The sequence below is a fragment of the Larus michahellis genome, chromosome 14, assembly GCF_964199755.1.
Source record: "Larus michahellis chromosome 14, bLarMic1.1, whole genome shotgun sequence".
Lineage (NCBI taxonomy): Eukaryota > Metazoa > Chordata > Aves > Charadriiformes > Laridae > Larus > Larus michahellis.
This window is the reverse complement of record NC_133909.1, coordinates 10,640,717-10,657,716: the sequence shown is the minus strand read 5'-3', so window position 1 is coordinate 10,657,716 and position 17,000 is coordinate 10,640,717. Positions and strand designations below refer to the sequence as shown.

General features: G+C 68.9%; 1 protein-coding gene across 1 annotated transcript; it reads left to right on the top strand.

The window, feature by feature from the left end:
- Positions 1-495: 495 nt before the first annotated feature.
- SOCS3 (suppressor of cytokine signaling 3) lies at positions 496-3,158 on the top strand. Its single transcript, XM_074607359.1, has 2 exons — positions 496-611; positions 1,048-3,158. The coding sequence occupies exon 2, from the start codon at positions 1,115-1,117 to the stop codon at positions 1,742-1,744; it is 630 nt and encodes a 209-aa protein (XP_074463460.1). The 5' UTR covers positions 496-611; positions 1,048-1,114; the 3' UTR covers positions 1,745-3,158.
- The last annotated feature ends 13,842 nt before the right edge of the window (positions 3,159-17,000 follow it).

Here is a 17,000-nt window from a genome sequence, read left to right as displayed (position 1 = left end):
GGCAGCCCCCCTCCAGCGTACCCTGGCCTCAAACCGCCTCGGCCGGCTGAGCGTCTGCCCGAGTGCCCCCAGCAGAGGTGGGGGCTTCGCTGAGCCCTCCTGGGGCACCGGCGTCCCTGCTCCCCGGCTCTCACCCTCCCCGCGGGCAGGACGCCCACCGCCGTGGGGGTGTCCCACAGCCCGGGGCGGGGGGGGCTGCGGGCCCTCTGCCCGGGGGGGCCCAGGGCTGCCCCCGCGCCCCGGCTCGGGGCCACTCGTTCGAGCCGGACCCGGCTGCCCCGGCGGGGAGGGGCGGGCGGGCGGGGGGGGCCGCGGCCGGGACTCTCCTCTTCTTAGAAGGAAAGAGCGCGGAGGGGAGCGGGAGGGGGCGGCCGCGCTGCCCGGAATGGGCCGGCGGAGGCTGGCGGCGCGCCGAGGCGGGCCGGGCCGGGCGGGGCGGCGGGAGGGCGCCGGCAGCGTTACAAGAAGCCGCGCAGTTCCAGGAACCCGAGGGCGGGCTCTGCGCCCGCTATAAGAGGCCTCCCCGGGCCGCCCCGGCAGCTCCGCCGCCGCCCGCTGCCGCCGAACCGGCCCCGCCGCCGCCGAGACCGGCCCCGGCACCCGCGCTCCAGGTACGGCGGGGCCGGACCGGGCTCCGGGAGGGGGAGCGGGACCGGGGCGTCCCGCGGGGAGGGATGGCCGGGCACCGGGGATGCCGGTGTTCCCCGGGGGAGGGGATAGCCCGGGACCGGGGCTGTCGGTGTCCCCCCGGGAGGGAGATCACCGGGGGCTAGCGGAGCCGGCGCCCCGCGGCGGGAGGAGAGCCCGGGACCGGAGATGCCGCTGCTCCCCGGGGAGCGGGATCGCCGGGGATGCCGGTGCCCTGGCGGGGCTACAGCCGGGATCGGGGGGATGCCGGAGCCCCCGTGGGGGAGGGCGATAGCCCGGGACCGGGGATGCCGATGCCCCAGGAGGGCAGTAGCCAAGGACCGGGGAGTCCGGTGCCCTGGGGGGGAAGGGGGACCCGGGGACCGGGGGTGCCGTGTCTCACCGCCGCCTCTGCCGCAGGTGATGGTGTAGCAGCCGCTGCTCCCGGCAGCAGCACCCCGAGCGCGCAAAGCTGGCTCCCTGCGCCATGGTCACCCACAGCAAATTCCCCGCCACCGGGATGAGCCGCCCCCTCGACACCAGCCTGCGCCTCAAGACGTTCAGCTCCAAGAGCGAGTACCAGCTGGTGGTGAACACCGTGCGCAAGCTGCAGGAGAGCGGCTTCTACTGGAGCACGGTGACGGGCGGCGAGGCCAACCTGCTGCTGAGCGCCGAGCCGGCCGGCACCTTCCTCATCAGGGACAGCTCGGACCAGCGGCACTTCTTCACCCTCAGCGTCAAGACGGAGTCGGGCACCAAGAACCTGCGCATCCAGTGCGAGGGCGGCAGCTTCTCCCTGCAGAGCGACCCTCGCAGCAGCCAGCCCGTGCCCCGCTTCGACTGCGTGCTCAAGCTGGTACATCACTACATGCCGCCCGCGTCCTGCGCTGTCCCCGAGCAGCCGGGGGGGACCCTGCACCCCAAGCGCACCTACTACATCTACTCGGGCGGCGAGAAGATCCCCCTGGTGCTGAGCCGCCCGCTCTCCTCCAGCGTCTCCACCCTGCAGCACCTCTGCCGCAAGACCGTCAACGGGCACCTGGACTCCTACGAGAAGATGACTCAGCTGCCGGCTCCCATCAAGGAGTTCCTGGACCAGTACGATGCCCCCCTCTAAAGGGCCGGCGGAGCGAGGTTACAAGCACAAGAGCAGCAGACAGGCACAACGCCCCACCGGCGCGGGGACTCGCAGGGCACGCCAAGCCTCTCCCTCTGGGAAGGAGAGGAGGGGGACTGGGGCGAGCCACGGTGGGCTCGGGGCTGTGGCCAGCACAGCCTGGCGCCTTTTGTGCTGGGGGACACCCCGAGGAAGCGTGACATCCCCTCTCCATGGGGAAGGAGGCTGCTCCAGTCGGACGGTGGATGTTACAGTGTGCCCAGGGAGAGCGGCTGGGGAGAGCCCCTCGGTGAAGCCCCCGTGGGGCTCGGGCAGCCAGGACGGCACCCATGGCACGAGGGGACATGCGCCCCAACAGCCGCAGCCCCACCGCCACGGCGGGACCACACCGGGGACATCCTGGCGAGAACCCCCTTCTGCCACCAGAGAACGGAAAGCACTGGAGTCCAGCGAGTGCCTGATCGCTTTTCCTCGGTTTTAAGGGGAAAGTGTTTTTTGCCCATACTGTACTTTACCTCTTGCTGCCTCCTTGTGGGTGGAAGCTCCTTTCACACCAGGCCCCAGACTTGGAGGTCGCTGCCTTTTTCCCCTCGTTGCCATTTTCCGGGGGACTAAGCCTTAATATTCTCCCTGCCCCATGGTCTGGGTTACTGCACATCGTTTGGTGACACTGCGCGTTAACGGTCCCGGTGATGTCCCGCGAAGCCAGAGAGGAAACAGCAAGTCCTGACGCGGCTGAGTGCTGCGTGACCGATTCTGCAAGGAGCTCCTGGGGACCCGGTGCTGCCGCTGGACCGTTACTCCCAAGTGTTGCACCCCACCTCTGCCCAGCCGCTCCCCGCAGACCCCGGACACACTGCTCCGTGGGCACCGATTCCCATGGGAATGTGGCGGGAGCATCCCCTGGAGCGTGTTGTATTGCGAGCGCTTTTCTGCGTCCTCCTGGAGAAGCGGTTGGGTTTTTCTGGCTTTTTTTTATTTTTATTTTTTTTTTAACCTAAGGGATGTTTACAGGCCAACGTGAATCACTGTCTTTTATAAAGATTCCATCTTCACCTCCAGCCTCGAGGGCTGAGCAAAACCATGCTTGAAAATTCAACCAAACAAAACTCAGATGAAACTTTGCACATATTTATATTTATATTCAGAAAGGAAGCGTTTCCATAATTTATAATAAAGAGCACTATTTTTTAATGAAAAAAAACCACCAGATCTGGTTTGTTTCCTCCCCTGCACCCCCAAGGCCACTCAGGCCCCCTGGTGTGACGCATGTCCCTCCCCGGCCGCTGCAATGCTGGGATGGTGTTTACACCACGTAAGCGCCGGCTTCCTGGAGCCATTCTCGGTGCCGGGGTGATCCCGTCGTGGTGACTCACAGCCTGGCGTGCGTAAGCGCTGCCCCAGCGCTCAGGTATGTCTGAGCCCCACGACGTCACTCCGACAGCCAGGACAGGACCCGCTCCTGACTCCGGGCATGTGGTGCAGCTGCGAACTGTCCCTGGACCGCAGGACATGGCCCCTTGCCCTGGGCATGGAGGAGCTGAGTTGGTGGCCAAGGCTGGCCCGTGGCACAGCCCCAAGCACAGCCCCACACCGCGCTCTGTAGCGAGTCCCTCAGCCTGTCCCCAGCCCGGCTTCAGGAGGGGAAGGAGGAGACGGTGTGTGATGGGGTGAAAAGCTGCAGGAACGGGGCACGGAGAGGCACAGGGTTAGAAAAGGGTTTGTGGCGCTTGTGCTGTGAGCGCAGTGAGGTCAGGCGGCGGGGGGATAAGCAGGGAGGCTGAGGTCCTGCGTCCTGCTCATCCCCACGACACAGAGTTAGAAGTTGCATCCCTGAGCCACTGGGGCTGTGCTGCGCAGATCCCGACCCGCCAGCCCCCAGCCTGGCCCAGAGCAGATGCCCCAGGAAGGGCACGAGAGGAGGAGGATGAGGAGAGGATTTCCCCCGGGGGTGTCCCAGCAGCGGGGAGCTCTGACCCCTGCTCTTGCTTCCCACAATGGCATTGGCCGTGAGGGTCTGAACCAGGCACGGGAATAATCCGCAGCTACGGACGGAGGTGAGCGCAATGCCTGGCTGGAGACCTGCATCCAGGAAGCATGGGGAACCCCCTGCGGAGCCCCCAGGAGCAATGAACAGCTGTGCCCGGGCACCCTGTGCTTCGCAGCCCCTCCAGCCCCCCCACAGCACCCCCAGCCCCGGCACCATGAGCATCGTGCTGGGCATCCTGCACCCTGCTCCTGCCTGGGGAACCCCAGCTGCTGGGAAAAGGCTTCCCTTAGGAATCGCCCCGGAGCAGAGGGATGGCGAATGTGCCCGCTCGGTTCGCAGGCACAGCATGGTCCCAGTGACTATTTTGGTGCTGCTCTCCGGGTCGTGGCTCGTGGGCTGCCAGGAAGCACCGCGTAGCCTGCCCGGGCACCCGCTGGAGCTATGCAAGGAATGTCCATGCGCACGGGTGGCCGCCCGCCAGGCCCTGCCGAGGCACATCCCCGACGTCAGGGCTCCCGGCAGCACCGGTGACTCCCGGCCCCGTGCCAGGGAACGGGTGGGAGCCGCACCGTGGGGCAGAGCAGCCCCTGGCCGGCGGGGACCATCGCCCCCACCACGTTCACAGCTTCTGGGGAGGTACCTGGGGCCTCGCAGCTCTCAGGCAGAACAAGGCACAGCAGGGGACGGGGAACCAAACCCTGGGGGGCCTGAGCACCCCCAGTCCCCTGGCAGAGTGGGGGGAAGCTGCCCTCCGGGGAAGGCTGCCCGCAGCGGCCATGCCCAAGCCCCCCGGCCGGACCCCAGCCCTGTGGGAATGGCCCCGGCTTTGCCGCTTCCCAGAAGGGCCCCGGGCCCCCACGCCGCCGTTCGGGGGCCTCTTCCCTCCCGCTCAGGCCACGGCGGTGCTGCAACCCGCTGCTGAGTCGAGAGTCCGGGAAGCTCCGCCAGCCCCACGGGTTTCTTGGAATAAACCCAACCTCGCGGCAGCGGTGACGCGGCAGCCGACGGGCAAATCCCTGCCGAAGGTTTCACAAACCTCTCGCCTTCTCCAGAAAAGCCGAGCGGACTTAGCCCCGCGTTTCGTAAGCGGCCGATCGAGCGTGTCACAGGCAGCCAGTTCCCCTCTGCCCCGCGGCCGGGGCCGGCTGAGCTCATCCCCACAGAGGCTTCCTGGACGGGGAAGGCATTCTCGGAGGTGATGAGACCCTGTTGCTGCCTGGTGGTGACGGGAGCCAGACGGGAAACGGGGGCACAAACGCAGGGGGCCATGAGCGGGGCTGGGACACCGCGGTCCTGCAGCTCCCCCCACCCCGCATCTCCCGGGGCCAGGCACCAGCCAGGTGCCGCGTGGCTGCCCACCGAGCCAGCACTGAGCAGGGCACACCGCAGCCCCCCTCACCCTGAGGCCCTGGCTCCCACCTGCACGGCCAGGGCGATCAGCTGCGTCCCCAGAGAGGGACTCGGGGCAGCCTGAGGACCAGCCAACAGTGAGTGTGGAAGTGGCCGCAGCACCAAGCTGGGCAGCCAGCAGCCAAGGAGGGTGCCCAGTCTCACTGTGCCACACCAGCCCTGGCATGGACCAGGCACCGGCACAGCACCCTGCCAGGTGGCGAGCCCAGGCGCCGTCCTCCCCCCGCTGGAGGCTGAGGCCGCCCGCGGGCTTTCCTCTGTGCTGGGGCTGAGCTGGGACCAGCAGGGACGGGATGGGACAGGATGGGTTGGCCACCATCTCCACTCTGCCTGCTCTGAGCATGAACAACCCAAACCTGGCGCAGCCGGGCTGGGCAAACCAGCACTGCCCCTGCCCTGCCCGGGGCACTTGTAAGCAACTGCAGCCCCTACACGGACCAGCTGCCCCACCAGGCCAGTCTGCGGCACGGGACTGCGGGACGGGCCAGTTCCCAGCTGGTGGGGAGACTTCTGGCTCGAGCACCTCTCCAGGCAGTGTGGGAGCCACAGGCTGAGACCCAGCAGAACTCACTGCAGCTGTAAGCACAGCCTGTCCCCAGTGCCACCACCTCCTCCACGCCATGACAGCGTCCATGCGGAGCAGGGTGACAGTGAGCAGGGCCACAGGAGAGCCTGCCGAGGTGCTGGGGTACAGGAAGGTGGTTGGGCAGGGACAGGCAGCCGCCCTGCTGCCCCTGGAACCCCCCGCCATGCCCCAGCCTGGCCCCCCCAGAGGGGTGCGGGGCAGCCGCCGATGCTTCCCACCACGCTGCCGGCTCATTACTGGCATGAGAAGGAAGTGTCTGCCGGGATGGTGAAGCTGAACCCTGTGGGGTCAGGGGGTGCAGGAAACCCGCTCTGGTGCATACCAGCATCTGCAGACCCAAAAACAGGAAACAACTGGAGCCTGCGATTGCCACGGGCCGGCAGCCCCCGGCGGGGCAGGCAGCGCAGCAGCCGGGGGGGCTCAGCTGGGCACCGCAGCTCTGCTGCAGGTACCCCAGCCACGCGGCGAAGCCCAGCCGGGCACAGCCAGTGGCTATCCCTGAGAGGCAGGGCAAACCCACGGGGGCACCCCAGCCCCGCACCGGGACCCCCAGCCTGCCCCCACTGCCGGTGTGTGGAGAGCAGCCCCATCCCCTCGCAGGGGCAGTGGCCATGCCGGGAGGGGACCTTCCTGCCTGGAGCTGTTGTCCCCCTGGGCCATGCCGGCTCCCTCCAGGGAGGATGCGCAGGCAGGGCAGGCTGCGGTGAAGACACCGAGAGAGCCCACAGGACAGGCCAGTCGTGGGGCCGGGCATGACCCACAGCCCACGGCAGGAGGGAGGTGGTGCCTCACGGGACACCTTAGGGTTATCCCTCTGGGCTGGCCAGGCCATCACCCAGGGGCCAGTCACCCACCAGCCTCTCCTGTCCTTGCACCTGGGACTCAGTGGTCACCCCGAGGAAGGTGGCAGTGAGAGGCAGCACCGGCAGCCGCCGGGGCAGCAGATCCAGGCCGGGAGCCCGCCATGAACACCCCGACCCCGTGGCACACCCCTCGCACACTTCCTCCTGCCTCGGCTCTGCAGCGCCAGGACGTTCCCACGTCCACTGCCGCGTTTCCCAGTAGGATGCAGGAAAGGGGTGTGCAGCAGCCGGGGACTTACTGTAAATGGCACCACCTGCTCCTTACATGGCAATTCCTCTGCAGGCCAGGGCCACGGGGACGGTTGGGAGCAGGGACTGTGACATCTGCTCCCCGGCGTGCTGCCGGGAAGCACGAGCTCAGGCTATGCGGCACAGCCCCGGGGCTGGCACGGGAGCCCCCTGGTCCCACGGCATCCCCCCATCTGCCCCCCTGCCCCGGGCAGGCGCACACAGCACGGCCCTGCAGTGCGGCACCAGATCCCTGGCCGCGGCAGGGGCTCGGATGGTGGTCACCCGTCCCATGGCTGGCCCAGAAGAGGCAGAGCCTCAGTGGCCAGGGGAGCCACAGGGTCTTCCCCGAGACCCTTCACCGCGTGCCTGGCTTGGCCCCGGGCTGTCCCCGGCCCAGGCAGGGCTGGGGGCAGGTGGGGAGCGCGGGGCGGCAGCAGGACCCCCGTGCCCAGGCCAGGGTGTATTTCGGGATGCAGACGAGCCCAGAGGCCTGTGTACGTCCCCATGGAAACCCCTCTCTGTTGCTGCTTCTCCAGCCAGACCCGAAGTCAGCTCGGAGGGAGCCAGCAGCTGCGGATTCCTCACTCCTTCCATCAGCGGCTCCGCGGGGCTGCACTGCTCCGGCCCCCCCCACCCAGCGCCACATCCACCAGCCGCTGCTCCCCTCGCCTGCCCGCTGGGCCGGGGGTCCTGCTGCCCCACCGGCCAGCATCGCCCTGGGCATTGAGAGACGCAGACCCTTCACCCGCCCCACGGGACCCTGCGAGGGAGCAGCATCTCCCACCGACCCGCAGCCCCTGACAGCCCGTGCCCACTCCAGCGCTCGCCCGGGGCTCAGTCCTTCTCCCTGTGACCACCGGCCATGGCGTGGGGGCAGAGCTCTCGCTGCCCACACTGATACAGACGTTCAGGGTGGAAACCCCCCCCCAGCACGTTTCCACAGCCGGGGAGGAAGTTTTCATCCCGGCAGCGGCAGCTGGAGCCCGAAGAAAGTCTTGACATTTCAGAGGAAGGTTTCAAACAAAGCCGCGTTGCTGTGGCAATGGCAGCCGCAGGCCCCCCCGCCCCGTCCCATGGCTGGGGACAGGGCCAAGGCGGGGGGAGCAGCAGCCCAGCACCGGCGGTGCCGGGGCTGCCGGGGAGGGGACGGCGGTGGGCCACATCCTGCAGCACCAGCCCTGCCCCTGTGCTGGGGACCAAGGGTCCCGCTGCCACACGCCGCCTGTGCCATCCCCAGGAGGGCCGTGCCCAGCACAGGCTGAGGATGCCAGCACACGGGCACACCCCATCCTGCGCCCTCCCCGGGGCCGGCCGTCTCCCGCTCCCTGGACGGAGACCCCGACCCAGACCCATGCTGCTCTTGCACCTGCATTCGCAGCAAGTGGCGAGGTGCCTGCCACCGGCTGCAGTCACTGCTGGGCACGGTCACACCGACGGCACGTCACGGGAGGTCCCCGCGGGTGCTCCGGGCTGCAGGCTGCCAGCTGCCTTGGGTGTGTTTGCCCAGCACAGTGCGGAGTCCTCAGATGACCCTGGCAGAGCAGCCGTGGGCAGGTGCCAAACCCCAGCCCTGGAGCATCCCTTGGCCTCGCATCAGCCCTGGCCTCGGCCCCGGCGCAGGAGCGGGCAGCGGCAATGCCACACACAATGTCCCCAGCTGGGGACAGGGCTCCCCAGACATGGGACCCTCCATCTGCGGGGCTGGCACTGCTGCTCCCATTCCGGCCCTGCCCACCTGCCCCCTCCCCACCAGTGCACAATGACGGGGGGCCCAAAGGACCCCCCAGCCCAGCAGGCTGTGCCTGTCCCGCGAGTCCCAGGGCCTGTTGGCAGAGAGCAGCTCCATCCTGCGCTGGCCGGGCTGGAGGCAATGGGCAGAGGCGGCGCCACGCTGGGTGAGAATGGGGCGTGTGGCTGGCAGAGGGCACAGCTGGAGCAGATGTTCCCTAGAAGGACCCAAGGGCCCCGTCTCAGCATTTAACGAGTGGGAATGGGAGCACTTTACTGTAATTCCAGCAATTACATTGTTCATCCTTGGCAGCCGACACCAGTTGGTGTCCAGTGCCATGGGATCACAATAAGCCACCTGGCACAGAGACTTGGCAGCGCGCCGTGCCGCTGGGCAGCCAGCCAAGGCAGGGCAATAAAGGGCTGCAGAGTGAGGTGTGAGGTACGGTAAGGGCCCGCCCCGGGAGTTCCTGTCACCGGCACAGCCCCGGCGTGCAGGTGCCGGCCAGGAGGGCTGCGGTGCCCCGGGGTGCCTGCCAAGCCTGCAGGACCGGGGCTCCCCAGCCCCACGGCTCCAGGGAGTCGAGCCGCTGCCCGGTGGGGGCCTGGCAGCCGCTCTGTGCCGCGGCAGCCCTTGCGCCCTTGCAGCCTTGCCGGGGCACTGAGTGGGAGCTGCCGGCAGCAGGATGCTCCGGCCAACACGTGGCAGTGAGGGCTCGGGGCAGTGAGGTGCCGGTGGGGCGGAGGGGACACCCACTCGCCAGGTGCAGGAGGGGGCTCGGGGACAAGGCAGAGGCTGCGTTCGAGGGCCCGTCACCCCCAGGGACTGCGGGGACCCAGCATCCTGCGCAGCCAGTGCCTCCCCAGCCCCTGCTCGCCCATTGCTGGTCCCAGGCAGGCACTGCCCCCGGCTCTCCTCCCCTGCATCGCCCGCCCTGGCCCAGCTGCCCCATCCGCCGGGTGGTCCCCGCCGGTGCCCAGGGCCACACGGGAGCAGGGGACAGTTGGCACCCAAGGGACGGGAGCGTGAGCCCTGCTGAGTCATCACTTTGCTGTTCTCGTTTTTCCATGGTGCTGTTGTGCAGTTTGCTGGAAGCCAGCTAAGAGCCATGACTAATCTGTTCTCAAAACAAGCACAAAGAGAGCAGGGAGGTTTGTGCAAGCCCCGCGGGGAAGGGGGGCTGAATCACGGCGCGGGGCTGGGGGAGGCGAGCAGCCGGGAGCAGCTGGGAATGCCCAGCTGCCGAGCAGCCCTGCGGGCAGCACCTGCCCGGGGTGGGCACGGCGCGGGGCTGGGCAGGGGCAGCAGGGACCCCCAGCCTCCCCTGCCCGTGGGGTGCAGCCGAGCCAGGCAGGGCTGGGGTGAAGCAGGCAGGGCAGGAGGGGTGAGCCATCGGCACTCGGAAACGCACGTGCAGCCACCAAGGTCAGGGCTCCCATCCTGGTCATTTCTGCCCTGCAGGGAAGCCACCGGCCGGGGAGGCCGGGGAAGGAAGTGCAGGAGTTTGCTCTGGCCGGAATCGGGCATCCATTGATTTGCTGTTATTAAAACCAGAGCTGCTGTCGGGAACTCTGCAGCCTGGCTGCCCTCGCGCAAGCTTCCTGGAAAGGGCTGTCCCGCGTGCCCTCGCCGGCGGGGGACGGTCCCCCCAAAGCACCTGGCTGTGGCACTGGCCCATGCCAGGCTGGGGTGGCAGCCAGGGCAGGAGAAGCCCCTGCAGGGACAGGAGCTGGGGAGTTGATTCCACACCGGGCGCCCACCTCTCCTGCCCAGCGGCTCTCAGCCCCTGCCGCCCCCAGCCCTCCTTGGCTTGCCCGGCACCCCCAGTGCTGCCCATGGGGCTCTGGGTGGCCCCGTCACCCCACAGCGGGCACTGGTGGCTGTGAGGACACAGTGGCACTCGCTGCCCCTTTCCTCTGCTGGGCTGAAGAGGGTTTACTGGAGAGGCAAAGTCATCTCTTCCAGCGGGGGATGAATCACCCCTGTCAGGAATTCTGCCCGGGGGCTTTTCTGTAAGAGTGTGGAATTTCGACACGCAGAGGCTGCCGTGCCCTCCCGGCCCGTGCGGGTCCCTCCTTGCACAACCTCCCGCGGGGGTTCCTCTTCCCAGCCCTGGCCTCGCAGCTGCAGACGCTGCCGAGGGGCGCAGCCACAGGCACCCCAGTGCGGAGGGTCCCTGCCCACGGCAAGGAGAGGGGCCCTGGAGCCGCTGGAGTTGGCAAGGGGGCCAGTACAAGCCCGGGTTCCCAGCGTGGCGTGGGTGCCCCCACCCATAGGGTTGCACACCCCGGTGCCCCACAGGGCTCCCCCAGCCACCAGCGGGTCCCCGCAGGGCCATGGGCTCCCCGGTGCCGCCTGTGCTCAGCCCTGTGTGGCCGCGGCTGCTGGCGGGCTGTCGCCGTGACAGTCGGCTGCGGTTGGCAGCCCCCAGCTGCGCTCGCACCCACAGGCAGGTGCCAATAGAGGGGAAGTCGCGGGTCCCGGCCGCAGCGGCTGCACCGTCTCAGCAGCAGCACCTTCCCTCTGCCCCGAGCGGGCACATCCCACCCCCATCAGTGCTGGCAGCACCCAGAGTGACGGGAGCAGAGTGGGGGATGCCGCGGTGTGGCTGCGGACGGAGGGGAGCTCCCCGCTGCCCCTGCCACCATCTCAGTGCCACCCTGCTGAGGGGCACTGCGGGGGGACACTGCTGAGCTAGGGGGACACCACAGGCCCAGGCTGTTCTGGCATGGGCTGCTGCAGCCCCAGGGCCAGGCTATGGCTGGAGGGGAGGTAAGGAGGGGGCCAGGGCTTTCCCGGCAGCCAGTGGTGACCCCATGGGAGCCCAGCCAGTCGGCAGGGCTGTGCCGGGGCCGGGGCGTCTCTCAGTTTCCACACGCTGCAGAAACTCTCTTTCAGAGCGAGAACAGGGGGGTTTCTTGATAAGGGGGGAAGCACACTCAGAGCAGGAACCGAAACATCACCTTTGAGACTGGCGGCTCTTCCCCAGGCCACCAGCCCGGTGCAGCCTCGCCGCTCTCCCGGCAGCTTTGCGGTACAGGGGGCTGCCAGAGCGGGGGCTGCCCCTGCCCCACAGCCAGCCCAGACCACCAGGACCCGGGATAAGCTCTGTGTGGGGGCACAGTATGGCCCCGCTCCCTCCAGCATTCCACTGTGGCCTCCCCAGAGCCTCAGCCCCACTGCTCCCCACAGCCAGAGCAGAGCTGAGACGAGCCCCGCAGTCCCCTCCTTCGCTCAAACTTCTGCTGCCCAACTGTCCCACTCCCCCCGGGCTGTGCCTCAGGCTCTGCCAGCATGCCGGGGCCAGCCCTGGGGGATGGAGTGGGGGGACACGGTGGCTGGCACACGGGAGAGATGAGGGGCTCAGACCACCCCAGCAGGCAGAGGACGCCGGCAGGAGCCCCCGCGAGTGAAAGTGAGCCCCAGCCCCAGCTGCGGCCGCAGCAGCTGCCCTGCGGTGAGCACGGCGCGGGCGGACGGGCTACGCCGGTTCCCCAAACAAACCATCCCGCAGGTGAGAGCAAACAGCACGTCCCCCCGCGGCGCCGCAGGGCCTGCGCCGGTGAGTGCATCGCTGTGGGAAAACAGAGATAACAGGTCCCGCTTCCCGGCGCCTCCTTTCCCGGACACAGATCTGCCTGGAGCAAAATGCGCCAGAGCCCATTCCCAAGAGGCCCTTCTCGATGTGAATCTCGCCCATGCCCTGCTCCGGCGTCCCAGCGAGACTCCCAGCCAGGCACGGCCCCGCACGGCCAGTGTCCCCATCAGGGAAGGGACGTCCGCCGCGAGCAGGGCAGCCCAGCGCTACGTGGGGCTGTCAGGACTTGCAGCCTCCCTGTGCCAGCGGCAGCCGGGCACATCTGCTGCAGGCAGCTTCGGTGCAACGGGCCCACGTGCAGCCCCTGCCACCACGGCGCTGCTTCCCAGCAGGGGCCAGCCATCCTGCGGTAGCCGCCGGCCACAGCTGCAGCGATGCTTCCCGGAGCGCTGGGTAATTTGCCTGCGCTGCTTTGCATGACTGAGGCTGCCCCAAAGGCAGGGGGACGCAGGGTGTGCGGCGTGCGGGGGCACAGCCCTGGCCCCTACCCCAAGGCAGGGGGGCAGAGCCACCCCCGCCCCAGCACTCTGAGCACCCAGCAGCCTCCCTGGGTCTGGGGGAAGGGGGTGGGGGATGTGGGGAAGGATCAGGACGCAGCGGGACCTCAGCTGTGGGAAGTTGCTTTATTTTGCTTTCTGCCGTTCCTGGAAACAAACAGCTGGAGGGGCTGCTCCGACTTGCCTGCTGGGAAGCAGCCACGGCCCCCTCAGCCCCCACCCCTCTCCGCCTGCCAGGATGCTCTGCACCCAGGGGGGCTCCCATGGCCCCCACGGGGCTGCGGCCACCAAGCCCAGCCTGTCCCAAATCCAACCACCCCAGAACTGCGGGGATGTTCATGCCTCACCTCAGTGTCACAGAGCAACCCCAGCCCTGCAGGCTGGGACGGCTGCGTTTGGACCCCCTTCCGACCCTCTTCCGCTGCGTGCAGCGCCGGCGAGCCCGCGAGCTGCGGTGCCGTGCAGGGAGGGTGATCGGCTCCCTCCCAGCCCTGAGCCGCCTGCGGGCTGCGGTCCCCGTGCACCGAGGCCGAGCAGCTCCATCCCAGCAAGCCCCACGCATTAGCACCAGGTTGATTTATAGAAATCCAATGGCTGGGGCTGCCAGTGCCTCCTGCCAAACCTCATTAACGGCTGGCCTGGGAGCAAGGCAAACAGCTCGTGCAGCAACAAGGAAATCCTTGTTTAAGCATTTCTGGCCATGCAGGGCCCTTCCCCTCGCGCCCAAGGGAGGAGGAGGAGGAGGAGGAGGTGCAGGCCACAAGCCCCAAGCTGGCACCACCTTGGCAGCCACAAGGAAGAAGACATGAAGGGACATAGCAGGGTCTGCACAGGGAGGGAGCCCCCAGGACGGGCTGTGAGCCGGGAGGGAGATGGAAGCCACAGGGGCACAGTGGGGGGCAGAGGGCTCCCACGCTGCAGCACTGGCGTCTGGTGTCTGTCATCCTCCCTGCACCACCACAGCGGCACTAGTAACTGATGGCGATATGGGGACACGGGGACACGGGAGTGCCAGCACTGGGTGACCGAGGGCTGGCTGAGAAAGGCAACGCTGAGCTGACAGCTTCAGGCAGCCAAGGGGCTCCGTGTCTCACTCCTGCCCCTCTGCCCGGGGTCATGGGCCAGACCCGTGTGCCGTGCCATGCCATACCGTGGGGCAGAGCTCTGCCAGGGCTGGCCAGGGCTGTCCCAGAGGGATTTGCCAGTCCACCCTGCGCAGAGCAGCCTGGAAGAAGCTTCTCTGCAGGGCTGGGACAGGATCCTGCCCATCCCTCTGTGCCCCCTGCTCCCACCCATGCTGGGTTCCCCACACCAAGCGCTGGCTGTGGGCGCAGCAAGCTCCAGGCACACGGGGCTGCCGGGAGGCTGTGGGAGCTGGCGCCAGCATGCCTGCCCCACAGTGGGTACGGGGCATCGGCACAGCTGACCCACGGACCTGGCACCGGCGAGCTCCGGAGCAGCCTCAGCGACCTGCATCCTCCTGCCCCACGTGTGGCTCAGGATCTATTTCATCATCTGGAGAAAAGCATTTACTGCCAATAAACGGGCTAATTAATTCTCCTCAAAGACCTCTCAATTATTCATCTCGGGCCACAGAGAAAACAATTACAGCACTTACCTCAGCCCTGGCTCAGCCAGTGCAGCAGCCAGCGCGGGGCCAGGGCTGGCGGCAGGCAGGGCATGGCCCAGGACGGCCCGGCACTGCTCCTGGCACAGAGACCTGCCCGGCCAGCCCCAGCTGTGCCCACACGGCAGGAACGGCCCCGCGGAGCTCTGGAGAAGGGCTGCCGAGCCGTCACAGCCACCCAGCCCCAAGCCATCGCTGGAAACGGTGCTCTCCCAGGGTGCCCACGAGAGCTGCTCCCGGCACCTGGGCTCAGGAGCGAGGGGACCTACCCAGCCCCCCACACCGCTCTTTGCCGCAGGGCACGTCCCATAGGTCCGACCCCAATCTGCCCACACGCAGCCGAAGCCTCTGTGTCCCATCCACCGAGGACACGGCAGCGGTTTGCCCTCTTCCCCCCACCCGCCTGCGGTGGTCCCCTCTCCCCACCGTTGTCAAGGCAGCCTGGCTGCCCTCCACACCTCTGCCCAGGGACACACACCTCCGAGCCATGGCCAGGCCCAGCCACAGGCACCCCGCGAGCCGACTGCCAGTAACCCCAGCCCCGCGCAGCACATTGCTCCTGCTTGACCGGGGACAGGCAGGACCCGTCCTGCCTGGGGACCCAGTGCCCTGCTGCCCCTCTGCCCGCAGCCCCAGGGGCCAGGCCGTGCTGGAGTTCCCCTGGGAGAGGGGCTTTTTTCCCCAGACCGTTCCCCGTCTCCTCGTCCCTTGGGATGCTCCTGCTGCCCCACGGCGGGGTTGAGGCCCTGCTCCCGCCGCGTCAGCTGTGCCTTGAGAAGGAAAACCTGCTGCACCGCTGGCACCGTGACCTCGGAGGTCCCTTCCCCGGCACAGCTGGAGCACACCTGGGCAGGATGCGGGCGCAAAGACCCCCGGGGCCGGGGCTGCTCTCTCCCACCCACCCCCCCGTGCACGGCGGCTCAGGCTCCCCTGGCACAGCCATCCCACCGCCTTCGGGACCCCTCGGCCCCCCGGGAAGCGGGGCATCGCTTCCCCGGGGCGGGCGGGCAGAGCCCCGGGCCCGCAGCCACCAGCCGGGGCAGCGCAGGGGCCCGGGGCGGCGGCGGGGCCGGGGCGGGAAGGGTTAAGGGCGGCCCGCGCCCCCCCGGCGGCCGAGGGGCGGGCCTGTCGGGAAGCCGGGATTTCTGCGGTGGTTTTACTGGAAAAGTTGTTGCCGGCGGAGGGAGGGGTCACCCCGGCAGCCCCGGCAGGTTGGGGACGGGGGGACCGGCCGCGCCGCACCTCCCGCCGCCGACTCCGCCGCGCTCCCGCAGCCCCGGGGACCGGCAACGTCCGCCGGGCTCCGGCCCCGGGCTCCGGCCGCTCCCACCGCCTGCACGGCCGGGCACCCACGCACGGCTCGCCCGGCTGCCGGACGGAGGCTCCGCCGGTGCAGACCCTGCCCGTGCTCCCGGGACACCCCCGGGACTAGGGCCGTGTCCCGAGCTGGTGCCCCGTGGGGAGCCACCACCCCAGTCGCAGCCGAACCTCGCACCACACTGGCCACCCCCGCCAGCCCTCCTCGGGCACTCCCAGCCCACCGGGTCGGGGCGGCCGGTGCCCGCCAAGTGCGTCCCAATGGGGCCACCGAGGGTTTGTTCTGGGCTCAGGCTCGTTGGGACGCCACGTGTGCGAGCAGCCACCGGCGCACGCCCCAGAGCCTGGGCCCAACGTGCCAACCGCGCCGTTACAGCAGGACAGCGGCAGAGACGGCAGTGCCCATCCCTCGGCGCCACCTCCACCCCCAGCACGGCCTGGCACTGGCTGTGGCACGGCACGGCACGGCACGGCACAGTGGAGGTTTGGCGGTGCCCCTGGCAGGCTGAGCCAGGAGCCTGGCACATCCCAGCACTTCCAGGCATCGCTCCACAGTTCCCGACAGTAGGAAATCACTTGGCTCCGCGGCTCCTGCCCCTCCGGGGGTGATTGATGGTGGCTCCCCCCTGCCCGGGTGGGAGCGGGGCCCTCTAGGCCAGCCCGCCCCAGCCCACAAGGACGAGCTATGGCAGCCCGCAGCGCAGGCAGCGTGGGCAGCGTGGGCAGTGCGGGCAGTGCAGGCAGCGTGGCCGCAGGGCCAAGGCAGCCCAACAGGAAAACGTCCCCGAGCTCATGCCGAGCATTTCGGTTCACCACCAGGCCCTGCGGCCAGTGCCAGGCACCCCACGCAAGACACCCATGGCAATCTCTGTGCCACAGGCAGCCCTGTGCCCACAGCCCCTGCCCGCCTGGGACCCAAGCACCGGCCACCAGCCCTGTCCCTGGGGCAGCCATGTGTGTCGGGGGGCAGGCAGCTCGGCCCCAGCCCAGCGATGGCTAAGGAGGCACAGCCACGCCGGTGTTGGCCACAGCCCCTCCTGAGGCACCAGCAGGGAGGACGCATGTGGGGGCCCAGCCCCAGGGCCAGGGGGCCAGGAGGTGCAGCTGGGGGAGCGGGCAGGGGCTGGCGGCAGCTCTCACAGGGCTGCTAGTGGGGCCGGGGGCTGGGGGAGCCCGGCCGGCTCCGGGAATCGCCCCGGCAGCTGCCAGGCCTGTGGCAGGGAGGGCGGGGGGGGGGGGGAAACACGATCCTCCCCGGCGGGACCCGGGCTCCGCTCCCCGCCGGGCCTCGGCTGCTAATTTTAGCCCTGGGGAGGCACCGCTGGAGCGTGAGCTCAGCCCACCATGGCCACACGTTCAGTGGCGCCGGGAGCCAGGAGCCACCAGCCAGCACAGGCAGGTGGGCGGC